This window comes from Bufo bufo, chromosome 4, assembly GCF_905171765.1.
Source record: "Bufo bufo chromosome 4, aBufBuf1.1, whole genome shotgun sequence".
In the NCBI taxonomy this organism is placed as follows: domain Eukaryota; kingdom Metazoa; phylum Chordata; class Amphibia; order Anura; family Bufonidae; genus Bufo; species Bufo bufo.
The window spans coordinates 456,592,514-456,609,557 of record NC_053392.1 but is presented as its reverse complement, the minus strand read 5'-3'; the positions used below and the strand labels follow the sequence as shown (position 1 = coordinate 456,609,557).

The window sequence follows — 17,044 nt, the reverse complement described above, 5'->3', positions numbered from 1 at the left end:
ATGCACTGATAGATGGATCCGATCCGCAAAACGCATCCGGACGTCTGAATGAAGCCTTACAGGGGCGTGATCAATGACTGTGGTGATCACCCCATATAGACTCCCTGATCACCCCCCTGTAAAGCTCCATTCAGATGTCCGCATGATTTTTACGGATGCACTGATAGATGGATCCGATCCGCAAAACGCATCCGGACGTCTGAATGAAGCCTTACAGGGGCGTGATCAATGACTGTGGTGATCACCCCATATAGACTCCCTGATCACCCCCCTGTCATTGATCACCCCCCTGTAAAGCTCCATTCAGATGTCCGCATGATTTTTACGGATGCACTGATAGATGGATCCGATCCGCAAAACGCATCCGGACGTCTGAATGAAGCCTTACAGGGGCATGATCAATGACTGTGGTGATCACCCCATATAGACTCCCTGATCACCCCCCTGTCATTGATCACCCCCCTGTAAAGCTCCATTCAGATGTCCGCATGATTTTTACGGATCCACTGATAGATGGATCGGATCCGCAAAACGCATCCGGACGTCTGAATGAAGCCTTACAGGGGAGTGATCAATGACTGTGGTGATCACCCCATATAGACTCCCTGATCACCCCCCTGTCATTGATTACCCCCCTGTAAAGCTCCATTCAGATGTCCGCATGATTTTTACGGATGCACTGATAGATGGATCGGATCCGCAAAACGCATCCGGACGTCTGAATGAAGCCTTACAGGGGCGTGATCAATGACTGTGGTGATCACCCCATATAGACTCCCTGATCACCCCCCTGTCATTGATCAACCCCCCTGTCATTGATCACCCCCCCTGTCATTGATCACCCCCCCTGTCATTGATCACCCCCCTGTCATTGATCACCCCTCTGTAAGGCTCCATTCAGATATTTTTTTGGCCCAAGTTAGCAGAATTTTTTTTTTTTTTCTTACAAAGTCTCATATTCCACTAACTTGTGTCAAAAAATAAAATCTCACATGAACTCACCATACCCCTCACGGAATCCAAATGCGTAAAATTTTTTAGACATTTATATTCCAGACTTCTTCTCACGCTTTAGGGCCCCTAGAATGCCAGGGCAGTATAAATACCCCACATGTGACCCCATTTCGGAAAGAAGACACCCCCAGGTATTCCGTGAGGGGCATATTGAGTCCATGAAAGATTGAAATTTTTGTCCCAAGTTAGCGGAACGGGAGACTTTGTGAGAAAAAAATTAAAAATATCAATTTCCGCTAACTTGTGCCAAAAAAAAAAATTTTCTATGAACTCGCCATGCCCCTCATTGAATACCTTGGGGTGTCTTCTTTCCAAAATGGGGTCACATGTGGGGTATTTATACTGCTCTGGCATTCTAGGGGCCCCAAAGCGTGAGAAGAAGTCTGGTATCCAAATGTCTAAAAATGCCCTCCTAAAAGGAATTTGGGCACCTTTGCGCATCTAGGCTGCAAAAAAGTGTCACACATCTGGTATCGCCGTACTCAGGAGAAGTTGGGGAATGTGTTTTGGGGTGTCATTTTACATATACCCATGCTGGGTGAGAGAAATATCTTGGTCAAATGCCAACTTTGTATAAAAAAATGGGAAAAGTTGTCTTTTGCCAAGATATTTCTCTCACCCAGCATGGGTATATGTAAAATGACACCCCAAAACACATTCCCCAACTTCTCCTGAATACGGCGATACCACATGTGTGACACTTTTTTGCAGCCTAGGTGGGCAAAGGGGCCCATATTCCAAAGAGCACCTTTAGGATTTCACAGGTCATTTACCTACTTACCACACATTAGGGCCCCTGGAAAATGCCAGGGCAGTATAACTACCCCACAAGTGACCCCATTTTGGAAAGAAGACACCCCAAGGTATTCCGTGAGGGGCATGGCGAGTTCCTAGAATTTTTTATTTTTTGTCACAAGTTAGTGGAAAATGATGATTTTTTTTTTTTTTTTTTTTCATACAAAGTCTCATATTCCACTAACTTGTGACAAAAAATAAAAAGTTCCATGAACTCACTATGCCCATCAGCGAATACCTTGGGGTCTCTTCTTTCCAAAATGGGGTCACTTGTGGGGTAGTTATACTGCCCTGGCATTCTAGGGGCCCAAATGTGTGGTAAGGAGTTTGAAATCAAATTCTGTAAAAAATGACCTGTGAAATCCGAAAGGTGCTCTTTTGAATATGGGCCCCTTTGCCCACCTAGGCTGCAAAAAAGTGTCACACATCTGGTATCTCCGTAATCGGGAGAAGTTGGGGAATGTGTTTTGGGGTGTCATTTTACATATACCCATGCTGGGTGAGAGAAATATCTTGGCAAAAGACAACTTTTCCCATTTTTTTATACAAAGTTGGCATTTGACCAAGATATTTATCTCACCCAGCATGGGTATATGTAAAAAGACACCCCAAAACACATTCCTCAACTTCTCCTGAATACAGAGATACCAGATGTGTGACACTTTTTTGCAGCCTAGGTGGGCAAAGGGGCCCACATTCCAAAGAGCACCTTTCGGATTTCACAGGTCATTTACCTACTTACCACACATTTGGGCCCCTAGAATGCCAGGGCAGTATAACTACCCCACAAGTGACCCCATTTTGGAAAGAAGAGACCCCAAGGTATTCGCTGATGGGCATAGTGAGTTCATGGAAGTTTTTATTTTTTGTCACAAGTTTGTGGAATATGAGACTTTGTATGAAAAAAAAAAATAAAAAAAAAAATCATCATTTTCCACTAACTTGTGACAAAAAATAAAAAATTCTAGGAACTCGCCATGCCCCTCACGGAATACCTTGGGGTGTCTTCTTTCCAAAATGGGGTCACTTGTGGGGTAGTTATACTGCCCTGGTATTCTAGGGGCCCAAATGTGTGGTAAGGAGTTTGAAATCAAATTCAGGAAAAAATGAGGAGTGAAATCCGAAAGGTGCTCTTTGGAATATGGGCCCCTTTGCCCACCTAGGCTGCAAAAAAGTGTCACACATCTGGTATCCCCGTACTCAGGAGAAGTTGAGGAATGTGTTTTGGGGTGTCTTTTTACATATACCCATGCTGGGTGAGATAAATATCTTGGTCAAATGACAACTTTGTATAAAAAAATGGGAAAAGTTGTCTTTTGCCAAGATATTTCTCTCACCCAGCATGGGTATATATAAAATGACACCCCAAAACACATTCCCCACCTTCTCCTGAGTACGGAGATACCAGATGTGTGACACTTTTTTGCAGCCTAGGTGGGCAAAGGGGCCCATATTCCAAAGAGCACCTTTCGGATTTCACTGGTCATTTTTTACAGAATTTGATTTCAAACTCCTTACCACACATTTGGGCCCCTAGAATGCCAGGGCAGTATAACTTCCCCACAAGTGACCCCATTTTGGAAAGAAGAGACCCCAAGGTATTCGCTGATGGGCATAGTGAGTTCATAGAACTTTTTATTTTTTGTCACAAGTTAGTGGAATATGAGACTTTGTAAGAAAAAAAAAAAAAAAAAAAAAAAATCATAATTTTCCGCTAACTTGTGACAAAAAATAAAAAGTTCTATGAACTCACTATGCCCATCAGTGAATACCTTAGTGTGTGTACTTTCAGAAATGGGGTCATTTGTGGGGTGTTTGTACTGTCTGGGCATTATAGAACCTCAGGAAACATGACAGGTGCTCAGAAAATCAGAGCTGCTTCAAAAAGCGGAAATTCACATTTTTGTACCATAGTTTGTAAACGCTATAACTTTTACCCAAACCATTTTTTTTTTACCCAAACATTTTTTTTTTATCAAAGACATGTAGAACTATAAATTTAGAGCAAAATTTCTATATGGATGTCGTTTTTTTTGCAAAATTTTACAACTGAAAGTGAAAAATGTCATTTTTTTGCAAAAAAAATCGTTAAATTTCGATTAATAACAAAAAAAGTAAAAATGTCAGCAGCAATGAAATACCACCAAATGAAAGCTCTATTAGTGAGAAGAAAAGGAGGTAAAATTCATTTGGGTGGTAAGTTGCATGACCGAGCAATAAATGGTGAAAGTAGTGTAGGTCAGAAGTGTAAAAAGTGGCCTGGTCTTTCAGGGTGTTTAAGCACTGGGGGCTGAGGTGGTTAATTAGTGAACTCTGCTTTGACGAACAGGTGATACAAAACAAGACTACTGAATAAATCACCACTGCAGTATATCAGGAAAGAATAGAACATGTATGCACATATATTCTTTAGACATCAGCACAGGTACAATTATATTAATTATATTATTGCATCATGCTATAAATACACATAGGAAACTTTCTTCAACTTTAGGCTGCCCTCACTAAAGTAGTGACAGCCATGCTGATTTCAGTGGTTGGGCTCAGTCACACGACCGTACGGCTGTCGTGCCCCTTTTGTGGACCGCAAACAGCAGTACACAGAACTGGCTGTGTAAACTCCGCATCATGGATGTGGACCCATCGACTTGAATGGGTCTGCCACCCACAAGATATGGCAAAAGATAGGACAAATATACTCCCTGGTAAAGGCCATACACGCTCCAAGGAGTAAGTAATTGGGTAGAAGGCATCGTTACGGATCACCGGAAAGAGCCAAATTGTAGCTGGTCGTTCAGACCTTGAGGGTTGGTGGTTTTAAGTTTGAATATCCACCAACATTCTCTCTGGGGGATCAGTTTATCCCAATCCCCCCCTCGTGGTGGCTTCCTGATTAATTCAATGCCTAAGAATGTGATGGCTGACGTCCGTCCGCAGTGAGCGGAGTGAACGTGTCTCGCCACCGGGGTATCCCTGTTGTTGCGTATATCGCCAATGTGCTCGCCCATACGTACCCGTAATTCCCTTTGGGTTTTGCCAACATATCCTATTCCGCACTCGCAGTAAGGAGATAAATAACTCCTGCGGTGCGACAGTTGATGAAATCACGTATGTAATGGGTATAGCCCGTGGAGTCCAATACCAGTGATTTGCCCTGGGTAACAAATTTGCAAAAGCTACAATGGCCACACTTAAAGCATCCATTGACTCGTTTGTCCAGCCATGTCCGTTTTTTCGGTGGGCTATGTCTTCTCAGCTCATTTGCTTGACGTTTAAACTCCCGTTGTTCCGAGCAATTACGTTTCAGCCTTAAATATTGACCCACGGGGATCCCCCGTTTTAGTGGGATAGGATGGCAGCTGTCCCATCTAAGCAGTGAATTCGTAGATGTCTCTTTCCGATAGATCGTGGTCTGCAAACCCCCCTTAGTGTCCCTGGATATAGATATGTCCAGGAAGGGGAGATTGTTATGTACAATTAGCGAGGTGAACCTGAGGTTAATGTTGTTGTGATTGAGCTCCTCCACCAACCTCTTAAAGTCCTCCTCTGACCCGCTCCACAGAATGAAAATATCATCTATGTAGCGGGCCCAGAGGACGATATATTCAGCATACCAACTAGGTGTATCACCAAATACGATGGTCTCTTCCCACCAGCCCAGGAGCAGATTCGCATAAGACGGTGCGCATGAGCTGCCCATAGCGGTGCCCCTGAGCTGGTGGTATATCCGACCTTCGAAGAGAAAACAGTTGCTAGACAGCACAAAGTTCAGAAGATCGAGGACTAACTCGTTGTGTGCGGAGAACTGCCGGCCCCTGGCTCTCTAAAAATGTGCTGTAGCTAGAAGACCCTTATCGTGGGGGATGGAAGAATACAGAGCCTCGACATCGATTGATGCCATGAACCAGCTGGGTTCTAGGCAGAGGTTATCAAGTTTGGAGAGTAAATCACCCGTGTCTCTCACATAAGAGGGTAGGGATTGTACAAACGGCCCCAATATCCGGTCTACGTAGATTCCGCTGTTCTGAGGCAGACTCCCTACCCCTGAGACAATCGGCCGATCCTTGAGGGGCAATGTGCCCTTGTGGACCTTGGGTAGGCAATAAAAAGTTGTGTGAAATCAAGGGGGCAGCAACGTGTTAAAACCTAACTTTTAATGTTAAAGATTAAGATCCCTGTAATGGGAGAAAGGACCCCTTACGGACATACAATACAGACAACAACAGGAAACCTGGTGTACCAGGTCGCCTTTGATCGAGTCCACAATGCAGCCCCTGAACAGCGTGGGAGTGGGACTGATAGACCAATAGACATAAATAAAGATAAGACCACGGCGGTGTGCCTAAAGGTCTGTAGACATGCCAATAGGCAAAGAAAAGGGTAGGTCTTACCGGTGGAGGACAAACTGGACCCACTCACGCGGTGCTGAAACAGAGGTAGTTCTTAAGATTGAACGAATCCTCAGGTGGATGGTTACTCTGTGATGGAGGGCCACAGGGAGAATCTATCCCTGTTTATGCCCTACTTGTCCTGTTGTGCCCTAAAGTAAGCCTCCTAACACGGGGTCCTATCCCCGTAAGGGGTGGCCCTGTCCGGAACCTGACCCTAAACTAATAACCCTACGAGTGTAGTTGCATGAGCCTATATACACTGCTCAAAAAAATAAAGGGAACACAAAAATAACACATCCTAGATCTGAATTAATTAAATATTCTTTTGAAATACTTTGTTCTTTACATAGTTGAATGTGCTGACAACAAAATCACACAAAAATTTAAATCAAATTTTTCAACCCATGGAGGTCTGGATTTGGAGTCACACTCAAAATTAAAGTGGAAAAACACACTACAGGCTGATCCAACTTTGATGTAATGTCCTTAAAACAAGTCAAAATGAGGCTCAGTAGTGTGTGTGGCCTCCACGTGCCTGTATGACCTCCCTACAACGCCTGTGCATGCTCCTGATGAGGTGGCGGACGGTCTCCTGAGGGATCTCCTCCCAGACCTGGACTAAAGCATCTGCCAACTCCTGGACAGTCTGTGGTGCAACGTGACGTTGGTGGATAGAGCGAGACATGATGTCCCAGATGTGCTCAATTGGATTCAGGTCTGGGGAACGGGCGGGCCAGTCCATAGCATCAATGCCTTCGTCTTGCAGGAACTGCTGACACACTTCAGCCACATGAGGTCTAGCATTGTCTTGCATTAGGAGGCACCCAGGGCCAACTGCACCAGCATATGGTCTCACAAGGGGTCTGAGGATCTCATCTCGGTACCTAATGGCAGTCAGACTACCTCTGGCGAGCACATGGAGGGCTGTGCGGCCCTCCAAAGAAATGCCACCCCACACCATTACTGACCCAATGCCAAACCGGTCATGCTGGAGGATGTTGCAGGCAGCAGAACGTTCTCCACTGCGTCTCCAGACTCTGTCACATGTGCTCAGTGTGAACCTGCTTTCATCTGTGAAGAGCACAGGGCGCCAGTGGCGAATTTGCCAATCTTGGTGTTCTCTGGCAAATGCCAAACGTCCTGCACGGTGTTGGGCTGTCAGCACAACCCCCACCTGTGGACGTCGGGCCCTCATATCACCCTCATAGTGTCTGTTTCTGACCGTTTGAGCAGACACATGCACATTTGTGGCCTGCTGGAGGTGATTTTGCAGGGCTCTGGCAGTGCTCCTCCTGTTCCTCCTTTCACAAAGGCCGAGGTAGCGGTCCTGCTGCTGGGTTGTTGCCCTCCTACGGCCTCCTCCACGTCTCCTGATGTACTGGCCTGTCTCCTGGTAGCGCCTCCATGCTCTGGACACTACGCTGACAGACACAGCAAACCTTCTTGCCACAGCTCGCATTGATGTGCCATCCTGAATAAGCTGCACTACCTGAGCCACTTGTGTGGGTTGTAGACTCAGTCTCATGCTACCACTAGAGTGAAAGCACCGCCAGCATTCAAAAGTGACCAAAACATCAGCCAGGAAGCATAGGAACTGAGAAGTGGTCTGTGATCACCACCTGCAGAACCACTTCTTTATTGGGGGTGTCTTGCTAATTGCCTATAATTTCAACCTGTTGTCTATCCCATTTTCACAACAGCATGTGAAATTGATTGTCACTCAGTGTTGCTTCCTAAGTGGACAGTTTGATTTCACAGAAGTGTGATTGACTTGGAGTTACATTGTGTTGTTTAAGTGTTCCCTTTATTTTTTTGAGCAGTGTAGTTTAACTAATAGCTCCTCCTAGCTCCAGCTACTTTACACTGACAGCCCGTGCTGCGCTTTGCCGCGATGATGCCCTTAAGTCGTCTGGGCTGCCCTACAAGCTGGTGCGCATGCGCTAAACTAATAACCCTAGGTGGCCCTGTCAGGGACAGGGAAAATGGCCCTGTCAGGGGCAGGGAAAATGGACCCGGGGTGTATCAAAAGGTAAAGGTGGTGAAAGCTTATGTAGTGATATACTCGATGTCCCTACGCGTTTCATATGGGAATATATCTGCATCTAAAGGAGAAGACCTCTAACTGTGGAAGACCCCATAGCTCATCAGGGGACAAGGGTCTTAAATAGAGGGAGTACCCCCGCTCCTACAGCAACTATATGGTTAGGCAGAGGGGGGGGGGATTATAGTGGCGCAGTCTTTGGATTCAACCTAGGCACCTGTAGAGTGGAAAACATCAAAAAGGAATCCAATCAGGGTGAAGGACTGGCTGTGACACATTCTAGTAGCATGTCAGGACAATTACTTACTGTTTCCTTGGAGCGCGTATGGCCTTTACCAGGGAGTGCAGCAGAGCGGAGAAGTATGCTGCTGGTCTGCCAGCGCGACTAAACGCGCTGTGTGATTTAAATGGAAGGGGAGGGAGGACGTTGGTCTGCGCAGGCGCGTAGACGTTGTCCACGTGACTATGCATACGTCACGCTCCGTATAAATTAGCTCATGCGCACCAGCTTGAAGGGCAGCCCAGACAGAGCGCAGCTTCACCGACGTCACGACGTAAGGGCGTCATCGGGGCAAAGCGCAGCACGGGCTGTCAGTGTAAAGTAGCTGGAGCTAGGAGGAGCTATTAGTTAAACTATATAGGCTCCTGCAATTACACTCGTAGGGTTATTAGTTTACGGTCAGGTTCCGGACAGGGCCACCCCTTGCGGGATAGGACCCCGTGTTAGGAGGCTTACTTTAGGGCACAACAGGCCAAGTAGGGCATAAACAGGAATAGATTCTCCCTGTGGCCCTCCATCACAGAGTAACCATCCACCTGAGGATTCGTTCAACCTTAAGAACTACCTCTGTTTGCGCACCACGTGAGTGGGTCCAGTTTGTCCTCCACCGGAAAGACCTACCCTTTTCTTTGCCTATTGGCATGTCTACAGACCTTTAGGCACACCGCCGTGGTCTTATCTTTATTTACGTCTATTGGTCTATCAGTCCCACTCCCACCCTGTTCAGGGGCGGCATTGTGGACTCGACCAAAGGCGACCTGGTACACCAGGTTTCCTGTTGTTGTCTGTATTGTATGTCCGTAAGGGGTCCTTTCTCCCATTACAGGGATCTTAATCTTTAACATTAAAAGTTAGGTCCTATCTTTTGTGGAGCGGAGGCACGGATCAGAAGACCATGGAAACACTTGGAAGGCCATCTGTGGGCTTCCAGGTCCGTGCCTCCACACTGCAAAACATACATGTCCTATCTTTTGCCATGTGTTGCAGAGGGCAGACCCACTCAAGTCAGTGGGTCCGCACAGAGTTCATGCAGACGGTGCCAGTGTTTTGTGGACCGCTATTTGCGATCTGCAAAACAGGCACGGCGGCCATGCATTCGTCTGAATGAGCCCTTAAAGTGGCTGCTGAAAAACAGCAGTATAACCATCACAGCCTGGGCCTGGAAAAGAGCTACATCTGCTAGAATAATAAGATTCAGAGGTATTCACGATCTCCTGCTCACACGCCCAACTGCTGAAAATTAGTATTTATCTCTGTAGGGCCTATTCACACGAGCGCTCAGTCTGGGAAACATGGCTGGTTTGTCAGCAACGGCTCCCATGACCTGAACCCATTGCAGTATAGTGTTTTATGATACAGTCAGTTCATATCTGACCAAGAGTCTTCTCAGATACTTCAAGCAGATTGTCGGATGTGCAAACAGGGGTAGAGCTACTGAAATTTTTGTATCCCTTCATCTTCACTACTGAATCACTCCTGCATACATATACAGCAACTCCAGGAATGTCATTGATAGCTATGCTACAGTCTTGTACCTTCTTCAGTTGTGTCTCCATATAGGGAACAGTTGTCAGTTCCTCGGACACTCGAACCATTCTTTGTTTTTGAGGGTTATTAAGGCAATAACTGAAATAAAGAAAAGATTGTTAACAGACCTTCTCTGCAAAAGCCAACTGGCTTTATTGAAATATTTGCTTGATAGGGTGATGAGCCCTCATGCTCCACAAGCAACTTAGATGCTGCGGTCAGCACTGACTGCGGCATCTAAGGAGTTAAACAGTCAGGATGGGAGTTACCTTTGATCCCAGGCATTAACGCAGGAGCCCAGCTCAGTCAGTCAAATCCCCCCATAATCAGCTTCATGTACAATATTTTACAGGAATTCCATCCCTCTAATAGCATACAAATTGTGGGAAGACATTAAAGCTCCATTTTTCAGGATCCACTGCAGAAATCACAGATCTGTTTTGCATTGGATCACATATGCTTATGATCGGAAAAAATAAAACCTTAGCTATTCAACTTATCCAAAATAATACAAATAAACATTCTGGCAAAAAAGGCTGGGTGCTGCAGTGACTAGTAGGGGGAGGTGTTGTGACTACTAGGAAAGTGGGTTTAGGGCCGATTTATCAAAATGAGTGGACTGGACTCTACTATTGGCGATACACACTTCACTCTGATGCAACCATATCAGTGGGGTATGGGTAATTTAACAATTTTCACAAACCGCTGGTTTTGCTTAGCTCGATCCATCAGCTATGTCACCTGAGCATCCAAAATTATGTGTTCACCACGATTACAAGTGGTAAGGGTGTCACTTCCTCAGTTTATAAAGTACTGTTTCAGCACTGTGTCCAAGTACCCCTCCCCCACCCACAGCTGCAGAATTCTCAATACAGTGGCTGTAAAATCATGTTATCAAAGATCTATAATGCCCCCAGAACCCCCCCCCCCCCTGCGCCGTAATCTCGCACATGACAGGGTGATGCCAGCACAGGGAAGGAAAACCATGCTAGCTAGCACTGACATGCGGCATACTCATGCATGTGCAAGATTATGGCGCTTCAACTGTGTGACGTCGGGGAGCAAGGAGGGGATTTGGAGGATACAGGGCGGTGCTGGGCTCCTGAAATGTTGGCAACAGATCCTTGGGTGTGTGTGTGTGTATAATATATTATATATATACACATACACACACACACACACACACTGCTCAAAAAAATAAAGGGAACACAAAAATAACACATCCTACATCTGAGTTAATTAAATATTCTTCTGAAATACTTTGTTCTTTACATAGTTGAATGTGCTGACAACAAAAATAAAAAAATGGAAATCAAATTTTTCAACCCATGGAGATCTGGATTTGGAGTCACACTCAAAATTAAAGTGGAAAAACACACTACAGGCTGATCCAACTTTGATGTAATGTCCTTAAAACAAATCAAAATGAGGCTCAGTAGTGTGTGTGGCCTCCACGTGCCTGTATGACCTCCCTACAACGCCTGTGCATGCTCCTGATGAGGTGGCGGACAGTCTTCTGAGGGATCTCCTCCCAGACCTGGACTAAAGCATCTGCCAACTCCTGGACAGTCTGTGGTGCAACGCGACGTTGGTGGATAGAGCGAGACATGATGTCCCAGATGTGCTCAATTGGATTCAGGTCTGGGGAACGGGCGGGCCAGTCCATAGCATCAATGCCTTCGTCTTGCAGGAACTGCTGACACACTCCAGCCACATGAGGTCTAGCATTGTCTTGCATTAGGAGGAACCCAGGGCCAACCGCTCCAGCATATGGTCTCACAAGGGGTCTGAGGATCTCATCTCGGTACCTCATGGCAGTCAGGCTACCTCTGGCGAGCACATGGAGGGCTGTGCGGCCCTCCAAAGAAATGCCACCCCACACCATTACTGACCCAATGCCAAACCGGTCATGCTGGAGGATGTTGCAGGCAGCAGAACGTTCTCCATGGCGTCTCCAGACTCTGTCACATGTGCTCAGTGTGAACCTGCTTTCATCAGGGAAGAGCACAGGGCGCCAGTGGCGAATTTGCCAATCTTGGTGTTCTCTGGCAAATGCCAAACGTCCTGCACGGTGTTGGGCTGTAAGCACAACCTCCACCTGTGGACGTCGGGCCCTCATATCACCCTCATGGAGTCTGTTTCTGACCGTTTGAGCAGACATGCACATTTGTGGCCTGCTGGAGGTCATTTTGCAGGGCTCTGGCAGTGCTCCTCCTGTTCCTCCTTGCACAAAGGCGGAGGTAGAGGTCCTGCTGCTGGGTTGTTGCCCTCCTACGGCCTCCTCCACGTCTCCTGATGTACTGGCCTGTCTCCTGGTAGCGCCTCCATGCTCTGGACACTACGCTGACAGACACAGCAAACCTTCTTGCCACAGCTCGCATTGATGTGCCATCCTGGATAAGCTGCACTACCTGAGCCACTTGTGTGGGTTGTAGACTCCGTCTCATGCTACCACTAGAGTGAAAGCACCGCCAGCATTCAAAAGTGACCAAAACATCAGCCAGGAAGCATAGGAACTGAGAAGTGGTCTGTGGTCACCACCTGCAGAACCACTCCTTTATTGGGGGGTGTCTTACTAATTGCCTATAATTTCCACCTGTTGTCTATCCCATTTGCACAACAGCATGTGAAATTGATTGTCACTAAGTGTTGCTTCCTAAGTGGACAGTTTGATTTCACAGAAGTGTGATTGACTTGGAGTTACATTGTGTTGTTTAGGTGTTCCCTTTATTTTTTTGAGCAGTGTATATAGATAGATTTATTTTTTATTTCAAATTTATTGAAATTTATGAATAAAATCAGTAGTAGAAACAATAGCAAAACACATATATATATTTTACATCACACACACACACACACACACACACACACACACACACAGAGCATCGTCCGCAGTAGGAGATGAATCTAATGTAAATGTAGAAAGGAAGTTCCACCTCCAGCATTCTTCCATATCAGTACCAGATACATCCCTTACTTGAGCAATTATTATAATAGTATCCCCTTCCTAAGTCCCTCAGGAAAAATCATAGGGGGAACCCCAAAACCCTGCCCAAACTTTAACAATTTCAGATATAGTTGATAGACACATTTGATAGACAGACAGATTTTTTTCTTACCAAGTAACAGCACTTGTATTTAACTGGAACAAGTCCCGCTTGAAGTCTAGGAGTACCGGTGTAGCTACATACAATGTTCCAACAACTGCGGAACAGCCTTTACAGTACAGAACCTGCACAGTGCTACTGAAGGAAAGCCAAGAAAATGTGTGACAATTAGGATTACCGGTAGTTATTTTTTTTTTTTAGAACTGTAATGCAATCCCTCAGCATTTCAGAAAGACTAGTAAACCAGATCCCAGCTACCATCCTGTAAGAGCAGTCAGAGTATGGAACTCTCTGGTAGAGGACATGGGGATCTCACCACAAGAGTTCAAGACAGGCCTGAGAGTAACAATATTACAAGTTATACTTCTCTGGAGATTTAGCATTAGGAAGAATATTTTTTCTTCATGAGGAAAAGGAGCTTCTACCTCAGAATTTTTTAATTCTGGATGAACTTTGCAGGATGATAGGCTGAAGCGGATGGACATAGGTCTAAATTTTATCCTAAACAGTGGGAATTTGTTAATCAAATATATTTACAAAAATGATCACTGTCAAATCATTAACAGATTTAAGGGTCCATTCACACGTCCGCAATTTCGTTCCGCATTTTGCGGGGGAAGCACGATGTGCTGCCCGGACAAGGAATTGCGGACCCGCACTTCCGGGTCCGCAATTCTGTTCCCAAAAAAATAATATAGAACAGGTCCTATTCTTGTCCGCAATTGCGGACAAGAACAGGCATATTCTATTAGTGCCGGCAATGTGCGGTCCGCAAAATGCGGAACGCACATTGCCGCTGTCCATGTTTTGCGGATCCGTAAAACACGTTGCGGACGTGTGAATGGAACCTGACAGTGATCATTATGATGGGATAACACCTTTAACATCCCAGTCTATCAGCTATGCGAGTGCTGCTTTCACGTCTAGGCTTACTGGCAAGCCATCGACATTGCAATGTGGTGCAGGGGAATTAGTACAGTTCCGCCCCATTAATTTGTGGACAACTAAACACTAACGGAGAGCAGCACTCACACGAGTGCTGCAATTCCATCAAACAGCTGATCCGACTCCCCACACCCCTGCAGATCTGATATTGATGTGCTGCCCTGAGGATAGGTCCTCAATGGCAGAAAATCAGATAACCCTTTTAATGCCTGTGTTATCTGATCACTGAACAGTCACATCTTACACACAGACTTGTGTAAAATGTCACTTTCAGTGAGCAAACAGAAAGCAAGCAGCGCAGTACATCCGTGCCGTGTGCCGACAGGAATTTCTAGCCCCCTCCCTCAATACTGTACGATGTTCTCTATACAGTATAATGAGCAAGCCTCACTGTCTACCCTATGTATTCTCCTCCATTCTGTATACCCCCACCGGGGCAGACTGGCCATAGACCCTAGGCAGTATTTTGTGCTGTACTATGGTATTGCTGGCCCTGCCTACTTGTTGTCCCGCCTTCTGTCAATTTGGACTTGTGTACAACATGGGGCCACTTTTAGTTCCTAGAAGGCCCCTGACCCTCACAGTCCCCCCATTACCTCCGCTCTGCATATACTGTATACCCTTACAGTCCCCCATCACCTTGGCTCTGCGTATACTGTATACCCTCACAGGCCCCCCCATCACCCCTACTCGGCGTATACTCTCACAGTCGTCGCCCCCCCACTCTGTGTATACCCTCACAGTCCCCCCGTGTGTAATCCGTATTCCATGGACACTGCTCAATTTAAAATTAATTTCAAAAACATCAGTGGTCAGTGAAAACCGGACCCAACACGGATGCCAGACTTTAATGGGTGTGTTTGGTTCGCTTCACGGACCAAAGTGTTGCATGTCTTTGTGATTTTTCTTTTTTATAGGGGTTGTGCCAAGTTGTCCCCTATCCAGAGGATAGCCAAGGATGTGACTGCTGAGACCCCCACGATTCCAGAGACAGGGGGCGTGTTTATCTGTCCAGATAGAGTGCCAGGCTGGACACACGCCGTTCCGCGCCATTAATGTTCTATGGGAATGCCGGAGATAACAGAGTACAGTGCTCTGCCCATTTCTGGCGGTGTCACAGAGAATGAATTGAGAGGAAGGGCACACATGCTGCCTGTCGCTCCATCAGGACGGGGGGGGGGGGAATAGGATCCTTGTTCTTGGGATGGGTGGGGGTCCAGCAGTAGGATCCCGTGATCAGTTAGTTATCCCCCCATCCTGTGGATAACAGATAACTTGAAAACTTGCCACAACCCTTTAAATAAAACTGGTGCAACTTTTTGGTGTCTGTGGGGCAAAAACTAAACCTTGCATCAGCTACGATAAATTGTAACTATAACTTACATCAGTTTTGGGTGTAAATTATAGTAAATCCTTCCATTCGCAGGAGGAGGGCTAATCTAAAGACATAGGCTCCATTCACACGTCCGTAGCGTGTTTTGCGTATCCACGGATACGCAAAACACAGACAGGGCAATGTGTGTTCCGCATTTTGCGGACGGCACATCGCCGGCACTAATAGAATATGCCTATTCTTGCCCGCACTTGCGGACAAGAATAGGACATGTTCTATTTTTTTCGGGAACGGAAATGCGGACCCGGGAGTGCAGGTCCGCATTTCAGAAGCCGGGCCGCACATTGTGCGGCCCCATAGAAATGAATGCGGAACGAAATTGCAGACGTGTGAATGGGGCCTAATCCATGTTTTTTTCCCCACTTTCGAAAATTTCTAAAAAAGCACACAAATATTTTTTTTTTGCAAACATGACATGTGGCATTAACCCTTTGCTAAATCTGCCCCAGTGTGTACTTAGGAGGAATCACTATTAAATGGTGCAGCCTTTTAGTGATTTTAAAGTTCTGGAGGAAACACGGCGCCCGATGAGCACAATATGTAATGCATACCTGAAAAGGTCCACTTCATAGGTGGAAACTGCTTTGTTCTCGTCAATCCACACATGTTCTGTGACAGCTGGCAAAAAAATAAAAAATTATATACACACGCGTTCTTTTTGATGGCCGGGTGAAAATTATTTCCATCACTGTGAAGGCAACTTTATTGACATATTTGCTAATGCCTAGGTCACTGGGACTGTGGAGGCAATGAGGGAGATCAAAAGTGGTGTGAAGGGTTAGCTGCACATAGCAACCAATCAGATTATACCTTTCATTTTCAAAAGGAGCTGTGGGAAATGAAAGGTGGAATCTGATTGGTTGTTGTGAGTAACAGCACGTTTGCTAATTCTCCCCCAGTGTGGAATGAGCGGCGATGGAGTATTCCCGCCCAAGTCTGCCCTCTGCACAGGAGGACAAGAGGGGGCAGCATAGGCATCTGTCGTCAGACGTCCCCCTCACCTTTCAGCAGGACGGCTTTATCGCCTTCTAATCGCGACGAGAGGTCCTCGGACTCAGCCAGCGGCATCCTACAGACTTTGCACAAGTACAGAGCAGGGCAGTCCACCCCGTCAAGGCTTGCGCTTTCTTCGTGGCTAGTTTCTGCCATGTCTGCCAGTTTTCAAGAAAGCGCGCGCCGAACTACCAGAGCTCTGTCTAAGCTCCACCGGCCCGGTGACGCCACCAGCCCACGTGACCCGCTTCCTCTATATATAGGCGGCTGGGGAGTCCGGACAGGTTGATGGCTTCAGGTGCCGTAGAGCGCAGCCGGCTGCCCACCGAGAACCTGGAGGATGTGAGCGGACTGCAAGGGCATCCCACGGCAGAAACCTGCGGACCTGTACATTAGCGCGGTTTACAAAATTGTGCGGCAAAAACCCTTGCCCTGCAGCATGTAGGGTGGCCACTTGCAGAACCCCAAAAAGGAGGACATCGTACCGGGGACAGTGGCACACAATAGTTCAATATTACACCATGCAAGATACTACATTATACAGCTGGTATAAGTTAT

The 17,044-nt window shown here is 46.4% G+C and overlaps 1 protein-coding gene across 1 annotated transcript in view; it reads right to left on the bottom strand.

Annotated features, from left to right (window-relative positions):
* The window catches only part of LOC120997297 (protein Mis18-alpha-like), a 29,663-nt gene extending 12,909 nt beyond the window's left edge, over nucleotides 1–16,754 (bottom strand). The window contains exons 1-4 of the mRNA XM_040427332.1: nucleotides 16,495–16,754; nucleotides 16,045–16,111; nucleotides 13,168–13,290; nucleotides 10,057–10,147 (exon numbers count right to left, since the gene is read on the bottom strand). Of these exons, the coding sequence (XP_040283266.1) occupies nucleotides 10,057–10,147; nucleotides 13,168–13,290; nucleotides 16,045–16,111; nucleotides 16,495–16,642 (429 nt within the window). The 5' untranslated portion in view covers nucleotides 16,643–16,754. The remainder of the gene's footprint in view (nucleotides 1–10,056; nucleotides 10,148–13,167; nucleotides 13,291–16,044; nucleotides 16,112–16,494) is intronic.
* Between the last annotated feature and the right edge of the window lie 290 nt (nucleotides 16,755–17,044).